Source organism: Drosophila eugracilis, unplaced genomic scaffold (genome assembly GCF_018153835.1).
Source record: "Drosophila eugracilis isolate 14026-0451.02 unplaced genomic scaffold, ASM1815383v1 contig_75, whole genome shotgun sequence".
Classification (NCBI taxonomy): domain Eukaryota; kingdom Metazoa; phylum Arthropoda; class Insecta; order Diptera; family Drosophilidae; genus Drosophila; species Drosophila eugracilis.
Window position 1 is genome coordinate 2,546,966 of NW_024573645.1, and position 26,270 is coordinate 2,573,235.

Sequence of the window (26,270 nt, forward strand, 5' to 3'; positions counted from 1 at the left end):
AATGTGTTGACAAAACAAGGATAAGCGGTTAAATAAAAATATTAACATCTAAAAAAAGTTTAGTCTTTCTTTAAAAATAGCTTTACACTTAATTTGTAAATTGAACAACTTTCAAGAAACAACAAAATAAAGAGAACGGAATAAAATGAATAACTTATTGAAATTTTTAAATTCAGTCAATGGTACCGATTACCTTAATGTACTTCGGCACTTAATTCGGGGTGAGTGTCACGAACAATTTAAAATTTAGTGAAATTTAGCAGGATAAAGTGTGTTCTTTAATTAGACATAAATAATTCAAAATTAAAAAATTTCTATAAAATTTGTTATTATTAAAGCAGTTGAAAAGGCGACTTAAATAGATATTAAAAAACAGTTTGCACTCTATTCAGAATACCCCATATGCCGAGCTCCCACCCTTAGATTCGGATATCGGAGCAGCTGCGATAATTATTTTCTGGGAGATTTTGCTATTTTCTCATGTAATAAAAAATAGAACTGTCCACAAAATAAAATTCAGCTAATAAATGTCCTCGGAAACCGAACACTGGAACGGATAGAAAATCAAGCAAACATGGAGTGCAACCTGGGCAGCGAGATTGGGCAGAAGATGCGCGTAAGTGACGGTGGAAAATCAATGAACTCGTAATGCTACTCGGAGAGAATACCCTAAATTAATGTTTTCATATTTAATTGATAGAGTGCCGTCAAGGCCAAGCTGTTGGAGCTCGGAACCGGGGGATCGGCCGGTTTCATAGACGATGAGCTGCCGGACTACGTTATGGTTATGGTGGCCAATAAGCGCACAAAACAACAAATGAACGCAGAGCTAAATCTTTTCCTGGGCGATCAGACTGATCTTTTCGTCACCTGGCTGCATGAAGTGCTGCAAAAGCTACAAGAGGTTACACTGCCCGCATCAAGTGGTAAAAGAAAAATAGACTTTTTCTAGAACACCTATTAATACCCTTTATTTTAGCATCCAGCAAAAAGCGAAAGTCTCGTGGCCAAGGAGAAACGGTCAAAGTAAAGGATAAGGACAAGGATAAAAAGGGCTCCAGAAAAGACAAAAGGCCGCACAGGAAGTCCGGTGATGAATTATTGGAGCAGCAATCAAGTGCCACGGATTCCATGCCCGTTATCACCTCTATCACAGATGTCTTTGCCGAAGAATTACTTGAAAAGGCAAAGAAAACCATGGACATCGATCTCAATGCTAAAGACGAAATCCTGCACAAAAAGAAAAAGCGCAAATCCATTGAGGATGAGGAGGCTTCGGCCAGCAGAGAATTGGACTTACCCGTCGTGTCCGAGATCAGCTCCACAACCAGCGGGGTCAATCGTCAGAAGGATCTCGCTGAACTGGCCGAAATCCAAAAGAAAATCCATGCAGCCAAGAAGCATTTACGCCAGATTGGCGAAATCGGAGATGAAAGCGATGAAGATGACGATCTTTTGAACTTAAGTGCACAGGAGGAGTCAGTGGAACAAGAGCCCGAAGATGAGCATGTTCAAACGGAAGCGCCCCCACGAAAGGCTAAGAGTCCGATTATTTTTAACAGACGAGAAAAGACACCTGAAAAGCGCGCAGATATAGAACTAGAGATTAGTTCACGCCAGGAAGCAGCGACAGAGGTGCAGTCAGAGGAGCAAGCAGCGGAGAAGTCAACTGAAGACCGCTGTGAACGCCGATCTGTACACGATCGTCTGGGATCCAAAGCCCAATTGCCGGCAGAGCGCTCGCAGCGTACCCAAAAGGAATTATACGTACCGGCCCATCGACGACGCAGCGAACCCGAGGCCAACAAGGAGCGAAGTCAGCGAGATCGCTCCCGAGAACGACGCTCTAGCCGAGATAACTCTAGAGACTCGAACCGTAATCACCGTCAACGTCGCTCGCCTAGTCCGGAGGCTACAAGTTCAAAACAACGTATTGGTTCCCGGGTAATTGTTGCTGTGAACAAGCCACCAGAGCCATCAGACGATGAGGATATGGCCGATAAACCAGTAAACTCCGTTATTAAGATTAAGCCTAGGCCACAGGTTTCTCCCCGGCGGCAGGCCTGTAAGAACCTTCTGTTGCGAGCCGTGGCCGACGCCCAGCGTTCCACAATTCTTGCTAAAACTTCATCGAAGAAGGAAACCGAGGAGGTAGAGAAAAGGAGCAGTTCTCTAGGCAAGCGCAAGTCTGTGGAAAAGAACGAACGGGTTCGGGACCGCGAGAGGGATCGAAGCAAGAGAAGTGCACCCGGCAAAGAACTCTTCCGGCGCACAACTAGGGAGTTAGTTGTGAATGTGCTGCAACGGGATGGCAATCGTGCACGGCGACCCAACGAGAGCCGCGCCGAAATTAAAGTGGTAGAGGAAGAATACGCGCCTTCTTTGATTAAAGATCAGATTGAATCGTATGTGCCGCAGTTGCTAACCAATGTAGATGAGTTGGACTTGCACATCAGTTCGCATGACGAGCCAAGTCCCAGTTCCGGCGCACTCAAGACTCAGTTTGTAGTCACATTGAACGGCGACAAAACCCTTGTAGGAAACAATGGCAAGGGAGGCTCCTATCGCAAAAGACCAAGCATCTCACGCAAGCGTTCCTCGTCGCCTGCACCCAATCCTCAAGTGTCCTCTTCCAGCGCTGATCCTACGGTTTTGACGGCTGAGAAGCGACGACGATCGAATCGCGATAGAAGCTTTTCAGCCTCGCCAACTCAGAGTAGTGGCTCGCCCTCCCAGCAGGCAACGCGTAGTCTCAATCGCAACGAGGTGCTCCGGCAGCCACAAGAAATCAAGAAAATCATAATTAAGAATGACACGGATGAGGATGACGAAATGCACGGTTCACCCAAGAAACGTTCGCCTAATAAACGTCAACAAGCAATGGCAGCTACAGTCCCGGAAAATGGACACAAAGACAATAAGGATAAAGCTCCAATTGAGGATCGCTCGACAACTCCCCCACTACCGGCCAAACAGAAGCCGCGAGTGGAGAAGAGGGGTACGAGCAAGGAGAAACACGTAAGATCTAATTCAGTAGAGACGCCAGTTGGAGCCGCAACATCAGGCGCCTCCACATGCCCTTCTACAGCTACCAAAGCAAAGCACACGCCTATACGTTTCACACTTAAGAGCGACGAAGAGCCGAGTGCGAATAAAAAGCGTCGTTCGGGGAGCACAGAACGTGATGCAGTGGCTCCGGAGAAGCGCAGAGTTGCAATACGTAATGCAGAGGACAGAAAATACGACAACTTGCCGGCATGTAAGTGTATTATTCAAATTTAATGAAAACTATTACTCAAAATAACATTTTTACCATATTTAGTAAGCGCAGTTAGTGTGGATTCTACTGTGCTAAAGGTGAATAAGCCCAAGGAGCGCTGCAAGTATCATCCGAACTGTACGAAGCAGTTCTGTGAGTACTATCATCCGACGGCACCTTGCAAATCGTTTCCCAACTGCAAGTTTGCGGACAAGTGCATGTATTCACATCCCAAGTGCAAATTCGACATGGCCTGCATGAGCATCGACTGTAACTTCGCTCACGGCGGCCAAAGAGATCTAAGTCATGTACAGCTTGCGGCGCCACCACTTTGTAAGATATAATTATAATATTATTCTTATTATGATAATTTATTAATTCGCTACTTTTCACTATTTAACAGCATCTCACGTCATACCAGTTCAGAACTACAAGTCGATATCGGCTCCTGTGACCTCCACGACGGCAACTACAATGTGCAAGTACTACCCGAATTGTTCCAAGTTGGGATGTACCTTTTATCACCCCAAACCCTGCCGATTTGGCAAGAACTGTGTGAACAAGTTGGAGTGCATCTTCTACCATCCTGAGATGCAGAGCAAATTTAAATGGGTTGCATCTTTGGGCTAAGTAGGCCATTGCACTACACCTTTTAACGATATTTAGCAAATGTACTCTGGACTCTTGGCGATCGGCCACTATTTGATACCACTCTCTTTCAATTGTATAACTAGGCGAGCTTGGAGTTTAATTTTTTCTATATACACAATTGTTGTATACCTATTTAATTTTCATTTTTATTTGCATTCATCCTACTGCGTATAATTAATAACTTTTATATTAGTCATTAGCAGCTCTCTCACTGAAATGATAAACAAAACTAAAGTTTGTTGTTCATACGGATTTGTTTGCATTCAAACCATTAAGTACACGTCATGCTAAAGTGGACGAATAAATTAGCAATAGTTGCTATAAATTGGAAAAAGAAAATCATGATTTTTCATTATTGTTGCCGGGTAGTTATAACTAGATAAATTTGTTATTAAAAATATAAAATTAATAGACAATTAATTGGAAAAAGTCGAAATATTTAATATTTATTATATAGTACAGTCTCTTAAGTTTACGCTTAGAAATTCTAGAGCAAAATATGTCTTTTATTTGATTTACTTAACCAATAGTTTCTCATATTTTTTTCTTGTTGTCATTGCTTTTTGTTACTATTTTTTTGTTATAAGGCCACATTTACTGATATATATACTCACGTATATATAGGCATATAGGATTTTCAGTTTTTTGATTTCGATTTTAGCTCAGCTAATTTAGTTTAAGAGTCGGCAAACAATCCTATTTACAAAAATACTCATACAATACGTTTGAAGGGAATGTAAAGGGGAATTCGGTGTCAGAGCTCAACTTTGTTCGCAGCTTTAGGATTACATATACGAGAAATCGAATACTGAATCTAAACTATCGGAACGTAACTACATAACGACTATAGGGGGTACGTCTGTCATATAAACTACTAGAATAAATAGACAACGGCATTATTAACTAACTAAAGCGTAGGCAGGGGGGATCGGGGCGAGTCGAGGTGGAAGCCTGGCTGCTGCTGCTGTTGCTTTGAGCACCTTAAGATGTAAGTCGTAACTAGGGGGCGAACTTAGTACAAAACATTGCGTTACTCCTACAGCTAGGTGTATATGGGCGGATTTAAAAATATCTTTTGTTTGCTTTGCTAATCGTCGCTCACGCTCAAAACTAAATAAGTCGCTCTTCCGGCGGTGGCTTAAGCACGTTGTCCATTTCCAGCCTCGGGTTGCAGTACTCCTGAGCGCTGGGGCTGTAAGTGCCCCTGGTGGCCCGTTTGTTTCTGGCCATAACCAAGAACGTACCTAGTAGGGCTCCCGCGATCAGCAGTAGCACCACCACCACGGGAATAACTATGATGGCAATGTCTGTCGTCGAGGGTCCATCCTCCTTGGCCGTGATCTGAAATAGAAAACAATATGTTTTAGATTTTTTGCTGTTTATTTAACAATGTGTGTCGATCTAGTAAATTTCGATTCGTAGATTAAACACAATAATATAATTATTAAATGCTTTATGATCATTAAATTATCTGTAAACTCACCGGTGCTGTGCAGTTTTTGCCAGTGAATCCTTCTGGGCATTCGCAATAGTAGTCTGGTTTGGCACCACATGATTCCACGCAGCGACCACCGTTGGAGCAGAGGTCCGTGGCGTTGCAAGGATCCGTGAAGTTGCAGTAGGCCCCGCAATATGGTTTTTGGCAGATGCACTGGAAGGACCCGGGCTTGTTAAAGCAACGGCCCAATCCTCCGCAGTAGTCGCCTTCCACACTGCATTCATCGATGTCATTCTCGCAGCGAACGCCCTCGAATCCAGTGTCCTGGCAGTCGCACTCGTACCTGCCCACGAGATCTTTGCACTGTCCTCCGTTCTGGCAGGGATTCGATTCACACTCATTTACGTCCTGTTCGCACAAGCGACCTGTGTATCCCAGGCTGCACTTGCACATGGGGGCCTGGTTGAAGTAATGTGTTTGGATAAGTAAAAGGTTTGCAAGATTATTCCTTTCAAAAGAACTCACCACTCCAGTGGTTAAACAAAGGCCACCGTTATCGCACGGCGTTAGCTCACAGAAGGGAATATCACATAGTGGACCCTCAAAACCGGGCACGCAGGTGCAGGTAAAGTTATTCCCAGTGGATGCATCTAAAAATAAATTATATTTAGATTAAGTAACCATTTGGCATTATATTTAGCATTTTACTCACTAAATCCATTCTGACAGGTGGATCCATTCCTGCAGGGCTCGTTTTCACAGGTCATCTGTTTAAGCACATCGCACTGTGGGCCTGTATAGTCCTCCGGACAGTCGCACAAATACGCTGCGATCAGATCCGTACAGTTTCCACCGTTGTGGCATGGCTGATCCGCACACTCGTCAATATTTTGCTCGCAGTGCTGACCTTCGAATCCTGGCTGGCATTGGCAATAGAAAGCCGCCACTTGGTTAATGCAGGTGCCATTGTTCATGCACTCCGTGTTCAGACACTCATCAATATCGGTGCCGCAATCATCGCCCTCGAATCCAGCTTGACAAGTACACGCGTACTCATCGGATGGAGCCTGACAGAAACCGCTATTCTTGCAGTCGGACTGGAAACACAGAATGCAGCCCTCCTCCGGACGCGTGGTGTTCAATCGGAATTGGGCTTTCAGGTGAACGGAAACGTTTACGGTGCGGGGATATAGCTCGGCATTGGAAAAGTAGGGCAGCAAGAGATCACCCACCCTGGCCTCGCCTACACAGCCCTTGAACTGAGAGCCCTGTTGGGCAGACAGAGTGGATCCTCGTGCTTGTCGAGATTCTGGCATGCCTCCCAAGTAAATCTGAGTACTGGAGGCGATTAGAGATTGGATGGCTGCTTGGTCAATGTCTGTAGAGAAGGCTGGCGCTGGATCCACCATCGATTCCCAACCTTTCCAGCCACCCTCTAACTTGCCATTGTGTGCCCTCAAGTAAATTCGACTCCACTCTCCGTCAGTGTTCTCCTTCTCGAAGCGAGCGGACTCGCCGAAATGAAGCGCACTAAGCTTCCAGGTGATAGTCACTCGTCCACCGTTCACGCCAATCTCGAAGAATCCATCCACATTGTCGATGTACAGCAGAGTTCCACCAGCACGTGTTCGGAAGGCAATATCAATGACTGGTTTGAGTGGCTTGGGAGCATCTTCACCCACATTCTCCTCTGATGGTGGCTCTTCAAAATAGAAAAAGGCCAGAGGAGAGCGTTCCTGACCCGTGAACGTGGTGTTGGTCATACACTCGTAGCCATCGTCTAGATTTTGGCAAACGCTCTGGCCAGGACATTTAACCAGTTGACAGAATTCTATCTCCTGGCAATCCTTGCCCTTGTAGCCGTTGGGGCATTTGCAGCTGTAGTCGTTCCATGTGTTTCGACACTCGGCGTTGTGGCGACAGGGATTCTTTCGACATAGATCATCAGACACCTCACCGGGTAATACGGAGGCGCGATCAATGGTGACGGCGCCCAATGGCCTGGCATTTACTTGTACGTCCGTCACATTCAGCGAATACATTTCCACAATAAGGTTAAGTGAGCCGTTGCTCACCTTCACGTCCTGAATGATTCCCTTGAAGTAGTCCCTGCTGTCGTCCGCCTCCTTAGGCACCGTGGTGTCCTCGATGGGGACTCCTGCCCCAGGAATTGGCACCGGACCCGGTTCAGTGGTAGCTCCCAATAGAGATTCTCGTGTGGGTGCAGGTCCGCCCAAGTAGAGCACCTGTGCGTCCAGCAGACCCGTCGTCGACAGCGTCTTGCGGAAGTACTCGGTACCATTGAGCTTGACCTGCACGAGAGTCTGGTTGCGCACCACCTCGATCAGGTGGTTATAGCCGTTGTCCAACTTCTGGCCACCGACAGTATAAGCTTCCGGAGTGCCGCTGAACTGCATCTTCACAAGCAGTTCGCCACCATGCAGCTTGGCCGCCACATACGAGTCACCAATATCTGTAGGAATATAAAAATAAATATATATTCTACGAACTAAATCAATAGAGCTTATACTCACTTTTAGTGGGCGCCTTTCGTGGATCGGTGCCCAAGTAAAAGACCTGACCAGTTGGCTCACGTGTTCGGATAAACATGGATATGTCTAGGATAGAACGAATGGCTCTTCTAGCCACATCCGTTGTCTCAACAATAACAGCCGAGTGAGTAGTGTTCTCGTGGCCAAACGTGGCTGCCGTCATATCTAAAACAAAATAAATTAAAACGTTTTAGGACTATTAAAAAGTTTATTCGGTTCAAGACTACTTACTATGCTGGCAGGTGTGTCCGAAGAAGGGTCTGGGACAGTGACAGGCAAACGTGTGCCAAAGATCCGTGCACTCGCCATTCGAATGACAGGGATTCGGTTTACATTGCTCCGTTCGGGGACATCCGCTCTGTACATTTTCCAGTTTGGTATAGGAGACATTCGCATTTTGCTCATCGGGGAAGATCCATTTGCCATTGACCATTATGTCTTGCATGCAGCCCACAAAAGCCGATGGTTGGTGTGTTAGGTGGCGTAAATAGGACTTCAGATTGGGAATGGTACCGCCGAGGTATGTTCGCGGGAATGAGGGCTGGCTGTTGTTGGCTGTTTCGTAAGAACCCACCGGGAAGATGGCTTGCTCATCGTTTGCCGAAAGTACTAAATGCGAAGTATTTATGGCCACAAACACCTTGTGCCAATTGCTGTCGTTTAGCTTCGATCCGATAAACACGCCCTCCCACTTATTCAGCAGCGAGGAATGAAGATTAAGTCGTCCATTAATCAGTTCGAGAATATAGCTAACTGGCTCATTCTTTTCGCCGGTTGTTCCAAAGGCCAGAACTCCGTTTGGTAAAGTCGTCCTAAATTGCAGATTAATGTCGTAGCCCTCCTCGCGTTCTGTGGTTACTGAAATCAAACTGGTGGCCACCATAGACAGTGTGGTGGTCTTTTCGCATTTATCACCCTGAAAGCCGTTCTCACAGGTGCAGTTGTATAGATGAGTTACTTCGTTGATCAAGTATGGTAAGCAGGCACCACCATTTAAGCATGGCTAAAATGGGGAAAGAAACATTATTAGAAAGATCACAAAATTATCAGATGACAAACATACATTTGTGTCACATCCTCTGAGAAGCACGGAACAGTTTTTCCCTCCATAGTTGGCATCACAGTCGCAGTCATAGTCGTCGATCTGGTCATAACAAGTTCCTTTCTGGCAGGGATTTAAGCGATCGCACTCATCAATGTTGATCTCGCAGTGGGTGCCCTCGAAGCCAGGTTCGCATTCACAAATGTAGGTACCAATCTGAAAAGAATAACAAGATCAATATTAAATCTCATGAATATATCTTTTTAGTCTGTTAACTTACGCCATCGATGCAGCTTCCGTGTTTGCTGCAGGGGTTGCTATCGCACTCATTTATATTGATCTCACAGTTCTTTCCAATGATGCCAGGCACACAAACGCACTCGTAACTAAGGATTAAATGGGATTAGTTCATGAATCTTGTTTAAAGTAACTTTAGACCACTAACCCGCTGGCATTCTCAAAGCTGAACTGCTGGCTAAACACCTTGGGCAGATCCGTGATCCGACTAAGTTGGTACAGCGTTGTGTTGGACCTTTCCAGGCAGGTGCCGTTGTACTGGCAGGGATTGCTTTCGCACTCGTTGATGTCCTCCTCACAGTTTTTGCTCTTGTAGCCCTTGTGACAATCGCAGAAGTAATCCTTGACCTTATCTACGCACTTGGCACCATTCGTGCAAGGGTTTGACAGACATTCGTCGATATTCAGTTCACAATTCTCGCCCTCATAGCCGGTGTCACTGCAGTCACAACGGAAGCCACCCAACTGGTCAATGCACTGACCTCCATTTAGGCAGGGATCTCCCACGCAGTCGTCTATGTCGATGTCGCAAATTCGACCCGTCATTCCTGGGATACAGTTGCAGGTGAAGTTGTTGATTTTGTCGATGCAGGTGGATCCGTTGGAGCAGGGATTGCTACCGCACTCGTCGATGTCTACTTCGCAGTTCTCGCCTTCATATCCTGGTTGGCAAACGCATTCGTAGGCATTGATCTAAATGGAAATCATTACATAAATCGTTTAAAATTGTTTGTTTAAGAAGGTAAGATTAGATTAAGATTTCTCAGGTATTTCTAAATAAAAGCTCTCAGCAATTATACGATGAGCAATAATCAGGGAATCAGAATAAGGAACGCTAGCCCCACGACTACTCTCACTCACTTGTCTCAATATCCGATGCTTTCCGAATTTAAAGAAAAACAACTAATTACACTTTAGTAACAAAAGTTCATTCACCAAAGGCAGACTCGGATCCGAGTCCGACTGCCATCTACCTACCTTGTTATGGCATGTGGCTCCGTTGAGGCAGGGAAAACTGAGGCACTCGTCGACATCAGAGTCGCAGTGTACTCCCGTAAATCCGGGTGTGCAATAACACTTATATGATCCCTTTTCGTTCTTGCAGATACCATTGCCGCATATTTTCGGATGCAGAGTGCACTCATCCACGTCGTTGCCACAAGTCCGTCCAGTCCATCCTCGAGTACATTTACATTCGTAATCTCCATTCGGTAGATCCACGCATTCACCTCCATTCTGGCAGGGTTGGGTGGCACACTGGTTGCACACCTTGTTCTCCGGGCAGATGCACTGATTCTGAACGCATATCATAGGTTCTTGGCAGTTGAGCGGTGAACAGTTTTCGGCCTTCTCGCAACGATCTCCGGAATAGCCCACGGCACAATAACAATGGGTTCCGTTCATGGAGCAGGTGCCTCCATTCAGGCACTTGCCATTGGTAGCATTACAATTGATGGGGGTCAGGGCCAAAGCAGCTGCTCCATCGCCTGTGCTCGTTTGACAGTTGTAACCTGGGAATATTCGTAGGGGTTAGTATTTATTATAATTTAGGGTTATTATAACTAAGTACTTTTTATTTAACAAATGTATTTAAAGATTTTTTTTTTCAAGTGTCTACCATTTATCAATTGTTTCTACTTTTCTACATAATTACAGTTAGTTTATATCTGGGGTTGCACTAAAAGCTTTAACAATATTTTAATTTTTAACTTGAGTCCTGTGTGAGTCTACATTAAACTGAATTCTTTACACAAATTATGACATTTTTAGTTGATAACTTTATAAGTACTTAACAAGTACCCATGCAGAGTGGATTCAGACAGGACTCTAGTCGAAATCAATATCAATTGAAATCCAACAACCACAAGGGCCATTAACCGCATGCAAATTAAACTCATTTAAGTGGATCATCAACGGCATGCACTCTTTTAGGACAACCCCGGACATATGTATGCCAAACCTGTGTATCCACTAGCACAAATACAGGTATAATTGCCACTATAGCCCAGGCAGGTGCCACCGTTCAAGCAGTTTTCTTGGGGACATGCATTCAGGGAGGCCGAGCGTTGGGTCGGTGATTGCAGTTGCTGTTGTTGTGGTTTTTTGCTAGCCGTGGTTGTTGCCACCTCGGTTCTGGCTGTTGTTATTGGCGGTATCTTGGTTGTTGTTAGGGTGTTTGGAATAGCTGGGATAGGGATTGCTGTGGTTCTTGTCGTTGTTGTTGTTGGCTCTTGTTCTGGTGTCGGTGTGGTTGTTGTTGGCAGGCAATGACCAATGGGTCCTACGTTTAATACCCATTGAACGCAACGTGTTTTTGTATAATACAAGATTAAGGCATTAGGTTATAGCGTATAAAGTGGTCAATATATACAGTTAGTGTGTGTGTTGGCGGGTGTTGGTTATGAAATAAGCTTATGGGTTAAGCTATTTTTTGGCAATCTTAAACTATCCTAGATCCCCCTTTTAGTAAGCTGCTCCTGTATCCGACCTACTTAGTTTTAGTTCACAACGCTTGCGTTTGAGCCACTCGGGCGATATGTAGCGCTTCTTCTTTTCGCTGGGGCACAGCGTGGAATCGAGAATGTCCAGCTCGAGCGGAGTCAGCGGCTCCAAATCGGTAGCTTATATGCCATAATTTGTTAAATATTAAGTAGAGAAAACCAAGACCATTAAGCCCGCAGAAAGCAAATGAAAAATCAATTGTAAAGGACATGCAATACCAAAAAATGATCCCTTTAACCGGATAGAATGAAACGTAAAACTTACCCGATGAGCCTGGCTTACACACGCACTTGCCGCCTACGCACTCCGAATCGATGGGACACTGTTGGGCGCAACTGGGTGCAATTTGGCACAGTTCACCAGAGTACTCTGGAGGACAGAGACACTGGAATCCGATAGGCTTGTCCAGGCAGCTTCCTCCATTTAAACACTGCTGCGTTTGGCAGGTCATGGGTCGATCGCAAATTTCACCGCCCCAGCCATCTAGGCACTGGCAAGTGTACCAACCGTAAGTATCGAAGCATCTGCCACCATTCAGGCACGGATTCTTGTCGCATTCATCCACGTTGGTCTGACAAAAGGCGCCTGTGTAGCCGGTTCCACTGCAATCACAACTGAATCCATTGATCCGATCGATGCAGCTTCCGTTGTTCTGACATGGCTGCGATGCACATTCGTCCGTATCCACCTCGCATCTGGCACCCGCATATCCCTTGGGACACTCACAGGTAAGCGCTCCAGTGATGGCATTCACCACGCACGCTCCATTGTTTAGGCAGGGATTTGTCTGGCACAGTGGGTGGATGTTTACCTCCGTCTCGCAGTGCTTACCACTGTGGTTGGGATCGCAGAAGCACTGGTAATCGCCACGGGAGTTCTCTAAGCAAGAGCCACCGTTTTCACAGGGGTTCTTGGCACAGGGTGAACCATTGTCCTTCTGGCAATTCTTTCCCGTGTAACGGGCCGTACACCGACATTCGTATCCTTCAGGGCTAGACGAGCAGGTTCCATGGCCCATGCAGGGATCAGTCAGACAGAAGTTATCCGGCAAACGGGTAAAAAGATCGTGATCGCTGCAGGGACCTGGCGTCAGTGGGCAGACTCCAAAGACAACATTCTGCACTGTGGAGTTGTTCACAAACTGCAGACCTGGTCCATCCAGAAGGCAGCCGGAGAAGGAGTTCCCCAGTATCAAGATGGCATCTTTGTAGCCAATGTCTTGGTTCGTCAGGAACTGACTGTTGTACGTGGAGTTGGCTAAGGAAGAAAGAAAACATAATTAAATATTAAAAAATAATATTAAAATACTATTTTGTTTAGCTCATTCTGATTCTGTGTCTACTTCCTCAAATTATTAGCTCTTCGCACGTTTTCCTTCCAATCGTTTAATTGATTTTTCGAATGAGTTCATCATTACCCGTTTCCCATTCCCGTTTAACGGGCACAATTGCATTATTTAACCCTCGTGATGTGATTCACTCCTATGTGCTTTGCCGCATTTCACGATTATCCACGGCTGACCCGATTGAGTGGGCTCTCTAACTCATTCCAATAGGAATCCAATTTGGGACAGTCAGGGGGATGGCGGTTAATGGTGACTTACCAAATATGCTTGCCGCACGATCCACATGCAGGTAGAGATTTCCGTACTCGTACTTGAACTGCAACGTATGCCAACGGTTGTCCAGCAGTTGGTAGGGTAACTTCACATCCAGACGGTTGTTGGGCCCATGAACTGCCGGTCCCGCCAGGGATATTTGCAGAAAGTCGTTGAGCACTGAGATTACGATGGAGTTCTTGTTGTACTGCTGGGCGAGTATCTCACCGCCGCGGCACGAGCGGAAACTAATCGCCGAGTGGTCCCAAATGGGCATCGGCGTGGTCAGGCGGAGGTAAGTGGAGCCATTAAAGTACGCCTCCTTCGTCGGCACCGCCACTGAGGCGACATCTGCAAGAGAAGATCAAGATGGCCAGGGTTAGTGGGATTAAGATTTGCACTGAGGAAAAATTATTCAAGAAATCGAGATAAAGAAAAGATCCTGATCAATAATAATGACATATATTTAACTAAATATCATCTAGTTTAACCATTTAACAACTTGTATATGAAAACCTTTTTTCTTAGCTTTAAGTTAATTTGTAATAAAAAGCGAAAACTTTCTTTAATTCAGTGTAACTTTTCGCTGAATGCAACTGACTGATGGATGAAATGAATGAAATAAAAGCATGACAAGGCCAGGTCGGTTTGGGCCAAGTCGGGGCTCTCATTTAACTAATCGCATTTCATTCGCATTTGGCCAACTCATTTGTAACCGTAGACTTCCTCATTTCGCGTATTTGGCACACGGAAAATGGCCAATTGGTTTACTTTGGCTTACATTTTCCCAGAGCTGTTTAGTTCAGCATTTTCGCCGCGTCTCTGTTTCTGTCCATTGCTCTCCGGCTAAGAAAGTGTTTTGTCTTTCGAGTAGCATTGACCAAATTAGACGAGTTGCCATGGCCTGGCACATGCCACTTAAATGGTAATCAGTTAGAGGCCTCCCCTCCTTTCAACTTTCATTTGCGCTGATCAGCAAAGCGCAGAATCAATTCCCGCTTCAGTGGCAGAAAAAACAAAAATCAGCAAAAGTAGAAAAAAGCAGAAAGCCCCAGACCAGAAGACTCCATAACTAACTCCAAGTCGTTTTCTTCAGCATTTTCAAAACAAAAACGAAAAAATAACAAGCTTTCTTGTACTGAAGTGCACGAGGCGTTAAGGCTTGCCAAGAGCCAACTATGAATGTTAGATACTTACTAACAAAATAAATAGACTTGCATGTTTATAAGCTGGTTTTCATCAATAGTCAGTCTACAGATCAAACAAAAAGTAAACAAAAATCTTAAAACGGAAAGAAAGTTGCTCAGGAAAAAGTTATTAACGAAAGGAAATTGGAGCAAAAAATAGGGAAACCTGTTCGTTTTTTATATAAAACTAATTTTTATACAATTTGTTGCTAATAAGATTATTAAAACAATGTTAAGTCAGGAAATGTATTATATATTCAAGTTTTTAAGTCTGACAGGGAATTGTAAATTAACAGAAACGAATCCTAAAAAACTATTCCAAATATGTTAGCTTTGAGTTTTACAATGTTTTTCGCTAAAATAATTTCATCAACATTAATCTTAGAATACTTAAGAAATTGGTGAAACCTAACACTCATTTACAAAGTTTAAAAGGTGTTTTCTATTATTGGTAATGCGAATATAAACATGAAAATTTATTTGTCGTTTAAAAACTTGAAAGACCATTGTTTTTTCAATGGCACCCATCGAAGATAAGGTTTATTAACAAAAACAAAATGTTTATTGTTTTTTCTTCTCCTTAATAAAGTTGGCACATGTGTACTTATTTTTCGCACTTCTCCATTCAAAGAAGAGATCATTTTAGCACCTTCTGGCTCAAGTGAACCCGTCTGTGATCCGCTGTGCCCTTTGGGCTGCCCTGACCCATGGCTCCACGAGCTTAGAAAGCGCTTTGGGGGACCTCGACAGAACCTGAACGACGTTAAGACAACTAACAACAAAATACAATACTTTATGAGGCCATCGATTTTGCTGCCTCTTTTTACGCGGTCTTCTCACAAACATTTTATTTCGTACCTATTTAAAGGCGATTTGCTATTTGCATTGACAGTTCAGTTTTTTGTTGTCATTTCTGTGATTATGTGTGCCAGGTGAGAAAGGGGAGTGGCCGGGGAGCAGCCAAGGTGTAGTCAGGTGAGCAAGTAAATAAGTCGCCAGCAAAGTAGCTCATAATTATATTATACTCACGTACGAAACTATGCAGAAAAGTATTCAAAAGTTAAACGGCAACAAATGCTATAAAAAATCACACAAGTACACGGAGAAAAACAAAAATAAAAAAGTTGCTTATAAAAAATAATATATGAAAGATAAATATTATTAAATTTACAATTTATAGCCCATTTTTGGTGAGGAATAACATATTTTTAAGATTTAAAAACAACTTTATGGATAAATTTCTATAGAAGTTATGCCTTCACATGCGCTTTTATATAATCTTAGCATCGACTTCTCAGATTTGCCATAAACAAACGGAACGGAAATTTCATAATCATAACCACCGGCAATAATTCTATTCCGCTCTTTTATGTGTTTTTTCGCCGTTTGTTCGTGTTGTTGTTTATTATTTCTTATTTCTGACATAAATGACTCGACTTTGGCTTCGAACTGGAACTGCAAAACTCTGGCTTAATTCTCTGCCAGAGAGCAAGAGAGAATTCGGTTTAGCGGTGCCATAAAAGAAACAGTTTAATAGTGCCTTTCGTCTTTTGTCAGAAGCGAACGTTCTTTTGGAAATGCTTCTAAAGCTTTTAATGATGTCGCGCTTGGAGTTTTTCGGGGACATAGAATGTTTGTGCCGGTTCTTAAGCAGGGGCGTGGTCAATGGCCAAGACCTTAGAAATTTAAATGATCTTTATAGTGACAGCTTAGAGATTCTTAACTATTTTTAGACGGATGGATGGAAATTTCTTTTGTACTCTTCTGACATAATCTATTCTAATAAACTTGAAAGTATTACGGTAAAGATTATAGGCTAGGCTTTATATTTAAGATATTAATTTATTTTTAGTTACCTAAAAGTAGCTTTTGCTAAATAGTAACTCACTTAAGATCAACCATTTCCCTCATGTTTTTGTTTTCATATTTTTACTTACTAAATGGGAAGTTAATTAACTTTTTTTAAGGAGTTTCTCCAGAAATGCTAAGCCCCTATACTTTGCTAAATCTTCCAATTTAAAAGAGAAAACGCTCGGTGTCTTCAATCCATATCCGAGATAATCACTCATTTTAAGTTGCTCCATTTCGTTACTTCCCATGCTATTTACTACTGGTAGGAAAAAAGTGATTTATGCAAAAAACAGTCTGCGAAATACGCGTTTGTTTGAAGGAGGAAACAGTTAGGAGAAATTCCTGTCCCTCCCACACACAGACTCGCATTAAGTTGGTCAAAACGAGAGGCTCTCTCTTTGCAGTAGATCCAGTTAACAAAAAACATTCAACTCATTGCAACACTTGGCTGCGGTGTAAAACACAACATAAGTAGATGTATGCAAATTGGCTCAGCTCGCTTTGCTTGGCATCGGTTTTACCTCTGGCTTTGCCAGTGCATTTTCCTTTTCGAATTTTGCACTGCATTCTGTTGGTATGACTAATCAGCGTCAGCATATGCAAAACAATGCAACAACAAGCCAAGTACAATGCAATACCAACGTGGAGTGGCTACACACAGCTCAGGTCAGAATACTAGCAGCGATAAGAAGGGTCGAAAGAGAAAATTAAAAAAGAACACATTTCTAAATGAAAATTAAAATATTTAAAATTCGAAAAAATATTCACAGATAGATATAATGGATTATTTAAAGTTAATAAAAATATAACATTTATCAACTTTATGAAAGGTATATAGATTCTTATAAAGAACCAAAAACAACTTTTATTATTCATTTTCATAACAGCTGTGCCTATTGTTCATATTTACATCGTTAACCAATGTCACCATAAGCTATTGCAGTTGGCACTTAATAAATTGTGAATGAACTGAATGAAAAACGATTTTCATACAGCTTTTTTTTTGTCATTTCCCAATATGGTTTTGACAGTGGGACTTGCTACATCAACTTCAGAACATTCAAAGAGCTCTTAAAGTTGTTTGCCCCACACCTTCTCCTTTTTACTGAGGGCAACCCTTATCCCAGGTTGCAGGTCCAATGGCTGGCCACAACAAAACAGGTTGCAGGTTGCTAACTGGGCTAACTTTAACGGTTGCCGGGGTTTGTTTACTGCCTTTTTATTTTTGATTTTTCCCTCCTACACAGCACCAAAATTTAAATAAAAATTGCTTATCACATTTTCATAACTAAAGTAATGTATTTCGGAATGATTCATGAAACAAATTAGATTTTGCACTTCTACGTAAAAAATTGTATATAAAATACATGAAGTTTATTAGAGAAAGTTTTTAAAAATATAGAAAATTCTACACAAATATATTTTTCCTGTGCATTTGTTCATCTTTTTGTTCATGCGGGCAACTCTCTGCATTTGGTCGTACTTCAATTGTTTAAACTGAGCTAAAAGTGTATATGTCTATGTTGCCTCACTTGCCAGCCAACCCACACAAAAACACGTTAGTGTTGTTGCCTTTAATTTTTGCTCTAAATACTTTTTACTTTTTTCGTGGCTTTTGAGTAACAAAACGCCCACGAAACATTTCATTTTGCACTCGATTGTTTGTTTGTTGTTTTCTTTTTGCTTATCGGATGTTCAGAAGTTGCATAAATTATATTTGACCGATTTTACTTTTTTGTTTTCCGTTTCTGTATTTAATTTGTTGCCTGCAACAATAGCAACAACATTAATTTTTGTTTTGTCTAATTAAATTCGAAATTTTTAATTGCACTTTAATTGTTGCGTTTTCGTTTTCAGTTTTTGACGTCTGTTCGTTATTTTCTATCGATGGAAAAGTGAAAACGTGTCGCGATTAAAACTTAATTATAGCTTGTTGATAATACGATTATCGAAAGGGCTTAATTGCACTTGATGTTCAATGAACATGAGAGTTTCAGAAATATATACTATATACGGGTAAGTGAACACGAAGAAGATCTAAAATGGAGATTATGGGGGAAATTATAAAAACGGGTTTTTGATCAGGTCTTTGGTATTGTTGTTAAGTTTTTCGTGTTTGTTATCTTAGCACAGTTAAGGAAATAACAAAAATTGAACTACTTTTAAGTGGAAATAGATATTTAATTATTAAGCACCTAATATGGATGTTATTTAATAAGTTCCTGTTTGAATATTTATAATTTTATTTGGGTGAAGCATATATGGGTTCTAGGAAATCCTCTTTGAACGCTGTTTAAAGGGCAGAAAATAGAAAAAAGCTTTGTAAACCATAAACCATTCTCAAGCTTTTCATATAAATAACTAGATAACGGTAACTTGGCTTATATAAACACCTCAAAAATATAACAAAGATAAAAACTCTATTTAAAAACCCTTTGATATATGGTTAGCTCCATCAAACAATACTTCTAAGATGGTCTAATCCCTGTTCAAAAAGATTTCTTTGTTGCTTTCCCTGAAGGCACTGCCTTTCTTCCCAAGATTAGTGTGTTCCCATGTCCTCCCCATCATTCTGTAGTTTACACACTTTCAGCTCTTTCATGTCTGACTGCACTTCCATCCCGAAGAATACTTTGCTCTTAGCGATCATTTGCACAAACACCTTGTTGGCCAGAAGAAAGAATCAAACGAAACTGAGATACAAACGCGTTCCCACACTAATTTCCGCTTTGGCTTCCAAGAAATGCGGTGAGGAAATACTTTTAAATATTTAAATAAAAACCTCTCCTATTATACAATATGGCAACAATGTATTCAAGCGGTCAGAAGCTAATTAGTTTTCATAAATAAATGCTTCCCATGAAAGCTGCAGATTAACAGGCACCACAAAAATCCCGCACCCACTGACTGATTCGAGTGCGTCACAACTTCCAACGGTTTCGCTCTCAGGTTGCTCTCATGAAATTGTGCACAAAAAGAAATAAGAAGCTAATATAATTAAATTGGCACGAACTCTTCATAAATAATGACAATGATATCAAAGCATATCAAGGTTTGATATCAACACGAGTGAGAAAAAGTTTAAAGGCAACAATACAATAAATTATAATAAGAAGAGGCTTTAAATGTGTTCACGATTTTCATTTTAGATGGAAAATTAAAAGCAGATAACGTGCTTTAGTCTAATAATAGTTAAGTTTTGTGGAACCTAAAAACGTTTGACAAATAAATAAATAATATATCTCCCTACTAACAATATTCTAAATTCTAACTTGGCCATTTTTCACCGTGTGATTTCACGTACAAACAGTTAACGTTTATTCATTAATATCTCGGTTCTGGGAACAGCAAAATGACTCCTAAGCGAGAAGACTCCCAAAAATAAATGCCTAGAATGGAGCACACTCAAAATTAGAGTCGCTCTTTCTCTCCCCCGCTTCTTTGGCGCCGTTGAAACGTTTTTAAGCCGCTTCTGCGCAGGCGCACCTGGGAACCAGTTTTGTGGCAATCATTGTGTTGTTGTTCTACCACTTTCTGTGTGTTGCCAACAAGGCGGCCCTTACATTCTGTGGGCCTGGAAAAAGGGGCGGCCAGACTTGTTCACAAACTGGCACAAAGCAATGAACTGTTGAATAAAACAAAAACCCAAAACACGCCTGAGAATCTTTTCCGGTGCGTCCCCAAAGAGCAGCACCACCAGAACAAGCCACTAGAATCCACAGAACCACCATAACCATCAGAACCCTCAACCTGAGCAAACACAGGCTTTGGGAGAATAAACGCAGTCTGTGGGCGTTGCACCATGGTAAGGTATTCAAAATAAATTAAGGGCTATGAGTAATTATGAAAATATTTACGAAATCATATCAGGAAGTGACTAGACAACTTCAGAATGGAATTTCTTTCACCGTAGAATGAACATGTAGGATTTTCATATTTATTATTATACTTTCAGGGAACAACTCTTACTTTAAAAAGGTTAAAACGGAAAAGCTTAAAATCTCATAATATCATAACACTTTTTTCAATATTTTAGTTAACCCAAATGAACTTAGTTTAGATCTGTAGCTATCAACAATTTGCTATTAATATTGTCACAAATAAATATTAAAACCACGCATTCTGAGTCCACTAATTGCCTTCAGAACTCGGCTATTCCGTAATTTCCCACCTCAATTACCAAGCAATTTGTGTCCGATTTCAATGCGTTAAGTCCCATGGTATCGTTGTTGGTGTGACTCAATGCTAACAATGGATTTTGTTGTTGCCGGCAGTACGCTGCGTATGCAAATAGCGACAGATAAAACAGCACTACGTGATCACCGCGATAAAGAAAATCCAACAGACAGCATTGAACAACGCCCACAAATTTTAAACATTTGTTTGCATCGAAATTTGTTTTTTGAAAAATAATATCAAGTAAAAAGCGAAAGCTGCAATGTCTTTTGAGTTTGATATTTTTTCTCCCTCATTTTCTCATATTTGCGGTTTTTTGTACATTGGTAAATTCCCAAGGTAGGCTGGCTAATCGATGCAGTCGCTGAAAACAGGCAACGTTGCAACTGGAAATAAGAAAGAACTATGCTGGTTGGCTCGACTTCAAATCACCTTAAGAAAATTCGATTTCTGTGGATTAAGAAGGTTCAGTCTTAAACTGAAAGAGCTCTTTATATAGATGTCCATATCAAGAGCCTACAACCCAATTTTCATGACTTTTCCTATAATAGGACCTGCGATTCAAGACCTTTATGGCACTCATTTCAAAGCGTTCCACAAATTCCTGTTCTTATATAGTAATGCGTATTTAAAACCACCTAACCTTTAGGGACTGGGGCAAATCAGTTCTTTTTTAGTTATACTCTGGCTATTTTTATAGAGCTTGGCTAACGACTTGCACTAATGGCCAACGTCAGGCAATGGTCGCGGCCGGTTGCGTAGGCCCACGAAACATGGCCCACGGCCCATGTCACGGCCGATTGCATTTTAACACTTGACCAGGCCGAAACACCGGACACTGTAGAACGCGGGTGTGTCCCGTCGCACACAATTTCCATTCTCGATTTCCATTTACGTGCGAGTACATTTCCATAAACCCGCGGGGTCACGTGTTGTTATCGTTAACGCAATGCAGGTAGATTTGGTTCATTTGTGTTTTCCCTCCACTTTTCCTTCTTGCAGAGTACCTGCACCGCGATTTTTCCCCTGAAAATGATGGATTATATCTGTTTAGGGCGGAAATTCAAAGGAAAGCCAGACAGAAAACCACTCTCGAAGTGAAGATGACGCTGATGATCGTCGCTGTCGGTGTCTGGATTTTATGATGGAAGCTGCTATAAACCAGTTGCTGTGATGCCTTTTAGGGATTTCCCAATACAGAGATGGAAAACATTTCATTGTCTCTTTTTTTCATTTATGGGTATTTCTTGTCAATCATAAACCAAAGTCATTTGATAAATTCAACGATAAAACACCCTTACTTTACGATTTCCCAATACATTTATATACATTTGATGACTGAAAAATCTTTTAAATTACTTTAGAAATTTTAATCTAATCTGTTTATAGTAAAATTACAAAGAAAATGTTTTTGATGCAAGGAAATCCCCAACAGCTATGAATGTGAATATAAACTCAGTATTTTATGATAGAAACTGTTGTAAAAACCAGTTCCTTAGATGCATATCAGGGTTTCCCCGTCACTGAGATGGAAAACCTTTCTCTTTACCTGAATTTTTTGGGTATTCTACCACATTCATAAAACAATTTAATTAAAAAATTTAGCAGAGAATATTAAGATCATTAACGTGGAAAACACTTCTGTAATGAAAAATTCTTTGCATTTATCTGGAAGCTGCTAAAGAAACTAGTTTCCGAAATGCATTTCAGGGCTTTCCTGGAGCTGGAAAACTCTTTCTCTATCTATATGCCCCATTTTCTGTGTACTTTCTTTATCAACCTATCAACAGAATTGCGGTATTGCTGACGTTGAGCTGGCCGCGCTTTTGCAACTGCTGTGCTTCACTTTCCGGCCAAAAGATAAGATTGTCAGTAACAACAGGCGGATGGTTGGCCGGTTAGAGGGTTTGTGATACTCAGATTGTAAATAAATAAACCAAATTTTTGAGGTCGTTTTTGCACAATCCAATGGAAAAAATGGGGGCAGACAATGCTAAGGCAAAACACACAATTGAGCTTCGGACAATATGTAACAGAAAATTACACATAATGAGTCAGCAAGAGTTGTGAATCAATTATTATGATCGTTATGCGATAAGTTTCACAGATTGCAAAGTTGTGGTATCGTTGAAAGCATTTTGAAAATGCAGACAAATAAGGTATTATTGCCAAAAAATCATACCTCTATTAATAAACAATAATAAATAATAATTTTTACCGTTTCCTGGTTTAATAACAACAATTTTATTTTAATTTTTATGCTGTCAAGTGTACAAAATATGGAGTTATTATTAGAATCGCTTTGGGGTTTACTGTCCTTTGTTTAGAAATATCTATAAAAGTAAACTGGCCCATATAAACTGCTTTTAATTTGATTAATTACCTTGCCTAGCGACTAAATCGAAGTTCAATTCTACTAAATATAAATAAGTTTATACGTAATCTAAACTAACACCTTCCTTTTGTTTGAAAGATAAGAACAAACACAGAAACTTCGAAAATAAGAAATTAGTGGATAATTAACACAATCAAGCCTCAGGTATGCCAGCCTTATGAGTCACTTCTTGAAGGAAAACCCGTAGAACGAGTTTTTCGGATGCCTAAAATCAATGGAAATTTTAATTCCCTTACAACCAACAAGAATTTTCCTTTGGCCACATTCCCCAAAACACGAATAGCCCCACTCACACACACGTGACCTGTTGCTCTTGTTTCTGATTATGAGCTTTTGAAACATCAGCGAATGTGAATGTTCAGCCTGAAGAATGCATGTGGCTCAGCAAATAACCAATTTACAGTGAATCTTCTTAAAATTAGAAATTTGTTTTTTTTTAATTTCTCTATAATTATTATAAGATAATAAATAATTTCATTACTTGAAAGCCTAAATTAAAATATTATTATAAGTTTTATTAAAGTCTTAAGTATAAGCCTTGGACTAAAGTTCTATGCCGGGAGTTTCAACTGTAATCTCAGAACTATGTAAACACGATATTGCTATCTCCCTTTCTAGATGTCCCTGACTATTGTTCTCTCCTCCTGAATGTCCTCGGTTCTCTTCTCTCCTTTTTCTGTCTCTTTTATGTTCTCTCACCTGTTGCTAAGTAAATAAGTATGAAGAGCGGTATCCATTGAGGCGACGAATAAACTGAAATGGCGCGCTTGAGCAAATGCGACGTAATTTGAGCTGCGCTTTTCGTGCGGTCTCGACTTCTTGCTGTTGTTGTTGTTTCTGCTGACGCCGCTGCTATTGTTGTTGCTGCTGCTGCTGTTGATGTTTGCCGATGATTTTGTTGCGGTGACGCATTCGCGATTATAGCCATGATCGTTGATTTGTTGGCTTAAATCGTGTTTTCGTATTGGAAAGGGTTTCGTTTGGCTTGATTTTGGTTAACTATTTATCTATTTAGACGAAACTCATTGAGCTCGTTGTTGTTAATTGCATTCTCCCTTTTCTCTCTTTCTCTGCTTTACTCTTCATACAATCACTCACACACACGCAATCGGCACTTGGCTTAGAACAGGTTTTTTTTTGTATTAAGTTTTATTTTTCTTTTTTCGCTAGTTGTATTTATTTGCACACTTTCGCACGCGACACTTTCTAGCCTGAATTTAAATATTGAGCACAGAGATTCCGCTTTGAGCCAACTAATTCGCCATTTCTTCCCAGGCCACGATTCTAAGCCACACACACACAATCGCGTAAAAGACTTGGCTTAAAAGAGAGGTGCGCTCTCTTTGTTGTTGTTGCTGCCCTTTTGAACTGCAAGCAGCACACTAACACACACGCGCTCACACATTGGCCAAAACGGGGGGCAAAAAGTTTCGAGCGGGAGCGACCAAAAAAACACGTCCGACCAGCAAGATAATTTTTCGACCGTTTGAATAGTAGATTTCCGTTTCATGGTCTTATATATAGGATAGTGTGACCAGTTACGTCGGCTCTGATATGCCTTGAAGCAGTTTTCCGTATTTTTCACGGGCTCCGTTACGGTCACACTGCTCTCACGCTCTCTGCACAGTGGGGTAAAATGCTTAAGTTAAATGACAAAAATGAGGGGGAATTGGGACAATAATCAAGTACCCCAGATCAAAGCGTATGTTAAAGCAAAACAAAATCTCTATCAGAATAATAAAAATCCATCAATATATTTAACATTATTTTCTAGTGCGTACACAAGCCATGTGAATTTGTTTCTGTTTAGTGAGGACACAAGCCGAGGTGAAATTCTGAACCTGGTGGAAGTTTTTATTTAAACATGCAAATATAACGGAGAGTATGAATATCGTTTTGCCTTGTAAATTAAGCTTTAATGTTTTACACAGTGACCTAGTTTCAAAATAGTAATTTGTATTCGTTAGGTCAAAATATTCAGATTTTGGGCCGAACCCGATTGAAATTAAAAATGTTGTTAAATCTTAACTGGCGAAAATTCCGCGTTCTATGTACTTACAAAATGGAATGCATGAATCAAGAAGCAGGTGGATAACAAGTGCGTACTTAATGTAAATGTAAGCGCCTTCAAAGCGCCGACTTATCGTTGCAAGCAAATACTCAGCATAAATAGCCACAAATAAGTTGGTAATGAAACAAAAACACCGCCAACATGTCGTCTAGGTCTAGGTTGAGACTATATAATGCCAGTAAGCCCGGCTAGAAATCAGAGCATTACCACTATTTGCAAAAATGAAAAAGTCTCAAAGTAAACTCGGGCTGTATTTGTTCGTAGCCCTCCTAAGCATTTCACTAGGAAACTCCATGCCCCTGGAGGATATGGACTCCCAGGAAATGATTGACTTGACGGATCTGGGTGATACAATCTTTGGTAATCCGGATGAGGAAACTACAGGCGCTTTGGTGGAAGCTCACAATGAGAAATCGCCACAGAACCCCGAGGAGCTGGGCACCTACTATGAAGGTGATATATTGATCCCATTGAGTTATAGGAACGCTCGCTCAAATGGTACTCGTAATGGCATTTTGGCGCTGAGCTCCCGCTGGCCGGGAGGTGTTGTGCCATACGAGATCAAAGGTCCTTTTACCACCCAGGAATTGGGAAATATCAATCATGCTTTTAAGGTAAGGCTTATAGAAGATACCGTTGTAACTTTAGCTAAGAATTGAATATAAAATATCTTACCTTTTCAGGAATACCACACGAGAACCTGTATCCGTTTCAAGCCCCGGACAACCGAAAAAGATTACATATCAATTGGAAGTGGCAAGTCTGGATGTTGGAGCAGCATTGGTCGTTTAGGTGGCCGTCAGGAGGTTAATCTGCAGTCGCCCAACTGCCTGCGAACTTATGGTACTCCGATCCACGAGCTGATGCACGCCTTGGGCTTCTTTCATGAGCAAAACCGACACGAGCGTGATTCTTATGTCCGTGTGATGAGTGACAATATTAAGCCCGAGATGATGGTAAACTTCGAAAAGTCCAGTTCCAAGACTCAATCTGGCTTCGGCGTAGAGTACGACTACGGTAGTGTGATGCACTACTCGGCCACCAGCTTCACCCGAAATGGTCAGCCCACATTAAAGGCATTGCGTTCAACTTCCGATGCCAGTCAGATGGGTCAACGACGAGGTTTTTCCTCCGGAGATGTGCGCAAGATCAATGCCATGTACAAATGCAAGGTTTAGAGCATAAATCGTCAACGCATAATTACGGACCAATTGAATCTAATTATCAGTATAAATATCAGTATTTTAACAAA

General features: G+C 41.5%; 3 protein-coding genes across 5 annotated transcripts; 2 read left to right on the forward strand and 1 right to left on the reverse strand.

Moving 5' to 3' along the window:
• The first annotated feature begins 403 nt into the window (after window positions 1–403).
• Window positions 404–4,249, forward strand: LOC108116645 (zinc finger CCCH domain-containing protein 14). Its single transcript, XM_017228630.2, has 5 exons — window positions 404–616; window positions 701–926; window positions 980–3,259; window positions 3,323–3,592; window positions 3,663–4,249. Exons 1-5 carry the CDS (start codon window positions 575–577, stop codon window positions 3,887–3,889), a joined length of 3,045 nt encoding a protein of 1,014 aa, XP_017084119.2. The 5' UTR covers window positions 404–574; the 3' UTR covers window positions 3,890–4,249.
• Window positions 4,250–4,330: 81 nt separating this feature from the next.
• Window positions 4,331–24,421, reverse strand: LOC108116644 (protein crumbs). Of its 3 annotated transcripts, none has more exons than XM_017228626.2 (14): window positions 23,647–24,421; window positions 13,345–13,689; window positions 12,006–12,998; window positions 11,200–11,520; window positions 10,218–10,750; window positions 9,388–9,932; window positions 9,223–9,328; window positions 8,964–9,158; window positions 8,132–8,903; window positions 7,883–8,065; window positions 6,061–7,821; window positions 5,874–5,998; window positions 5,394–5,807; window positions 4,331–5,251 (listed from the first exon to the last, which is right to left on the reverse strand). In XM_017228626.2, exons 1-14 carry the CDS (start codon window positions 23,873–23,875, stop codon window positions 5,021–5,023), a joined length of 6,753 nt encoding a protein of 2,250 aa, XP_017084115.2. In that variant the 5' UTR covers window positions 23,876–24,421; the 3' UTR covers window positions 4,331–5,020. The 3 variants fall into 3 exon arrangements, with proteins under 3 accessions (XP_017084115.2, XP_017084117.2, XP_017084116.2); XM_017228628.2 differs by lacking the exon at window positions 11,200–11,520 and adding an exon at window positions 11,732–11,860; XM_017228627.2 differs by lacking the exon at window positions 11,200–11,520.
• A 332-nt stretch (window positions 24,422–24,753) lies between these two features.
• On the forward strand, window positions 24,754–26,237 carry LOC108116676 (zinc metalloproteinase nas-8). The gene is made up of 3 exons (XM_017228675.2): window positions 24,754–24,850; window positions 24,915–25,632; window positions 25,702–26,237. Exons 2-3 carry the CDS (start codon window positions 25,240–25,242, stop codon window positions 26,194–26,196), a joined length of 888 nt encoding a protein of 295 aa, XP_017084164.1. The 5' UTR covers window positions 24,754–24,850; window positions 24,915–25,239; the 3' UTR covers window positions 26,197–26,237.
• The last annotated feature ends 33 nt before the right edge of the window (window positions 26,238–26,270 follow it).

Bases quoted from the DNA above. Each gene is read 5' to 3' on its own strand.
- LOC108116645 (XM_017228630.2), top strand. From the start codon at position 575: ATGGAGTGCAACCTGGGCAGCGAGATTGGGCAGAAGATGCGC. The intron at 617-700 runs GTAAGTGACGGT...TTTAATTGATAG, and splicing joins AGATTGGGCAGAAGATGCGC to AGTGCCGTCAAGGCCAAGCT. The intron at 3,260-3,322 runs GTAAGTGTATTA...TACCATATTTAG, and splicing joins ATACGACAACTTGCCGGCAT to TAAGCGCAGTTAGTGTGGAT.
- LOC108116644 (XM_017228626.2), bottom strand. From the start codon at position 23,875: ATGGCTATAATCGCGAATGCGTCACCGCAACAAAATCATCGGCAAACA. The intron at 8,066-8,131 runs GTAAGTAGTCTT...ATTTTGTTTTAG, and splicing joins CGGACACACCTGCCAGCATA to ATATGACGGCAGCCACGTTT. The intron at 5,808-5,873 runs GTGAGTTCTTTT...TACTTCAACCAG, and splicing joins TTTGTTTAACCACTGGAGTG to GCCCCCATGTGCAAGTGCAG.
- LOC108116676 (XM_017228675.2), top strand. From the start codon at position 25,240: ATGAAAAAGTCTCAAAGTAAACTCGGGCTGTATTTGTTCGTAGCCCTC. The intron at 25,633-25,701 runs GTAAGGCTTATA...TTACCTTTTCAG, and splicing joins ATATCAATCATGCTTTTAAG to GAATACCACACGAGAACCTG.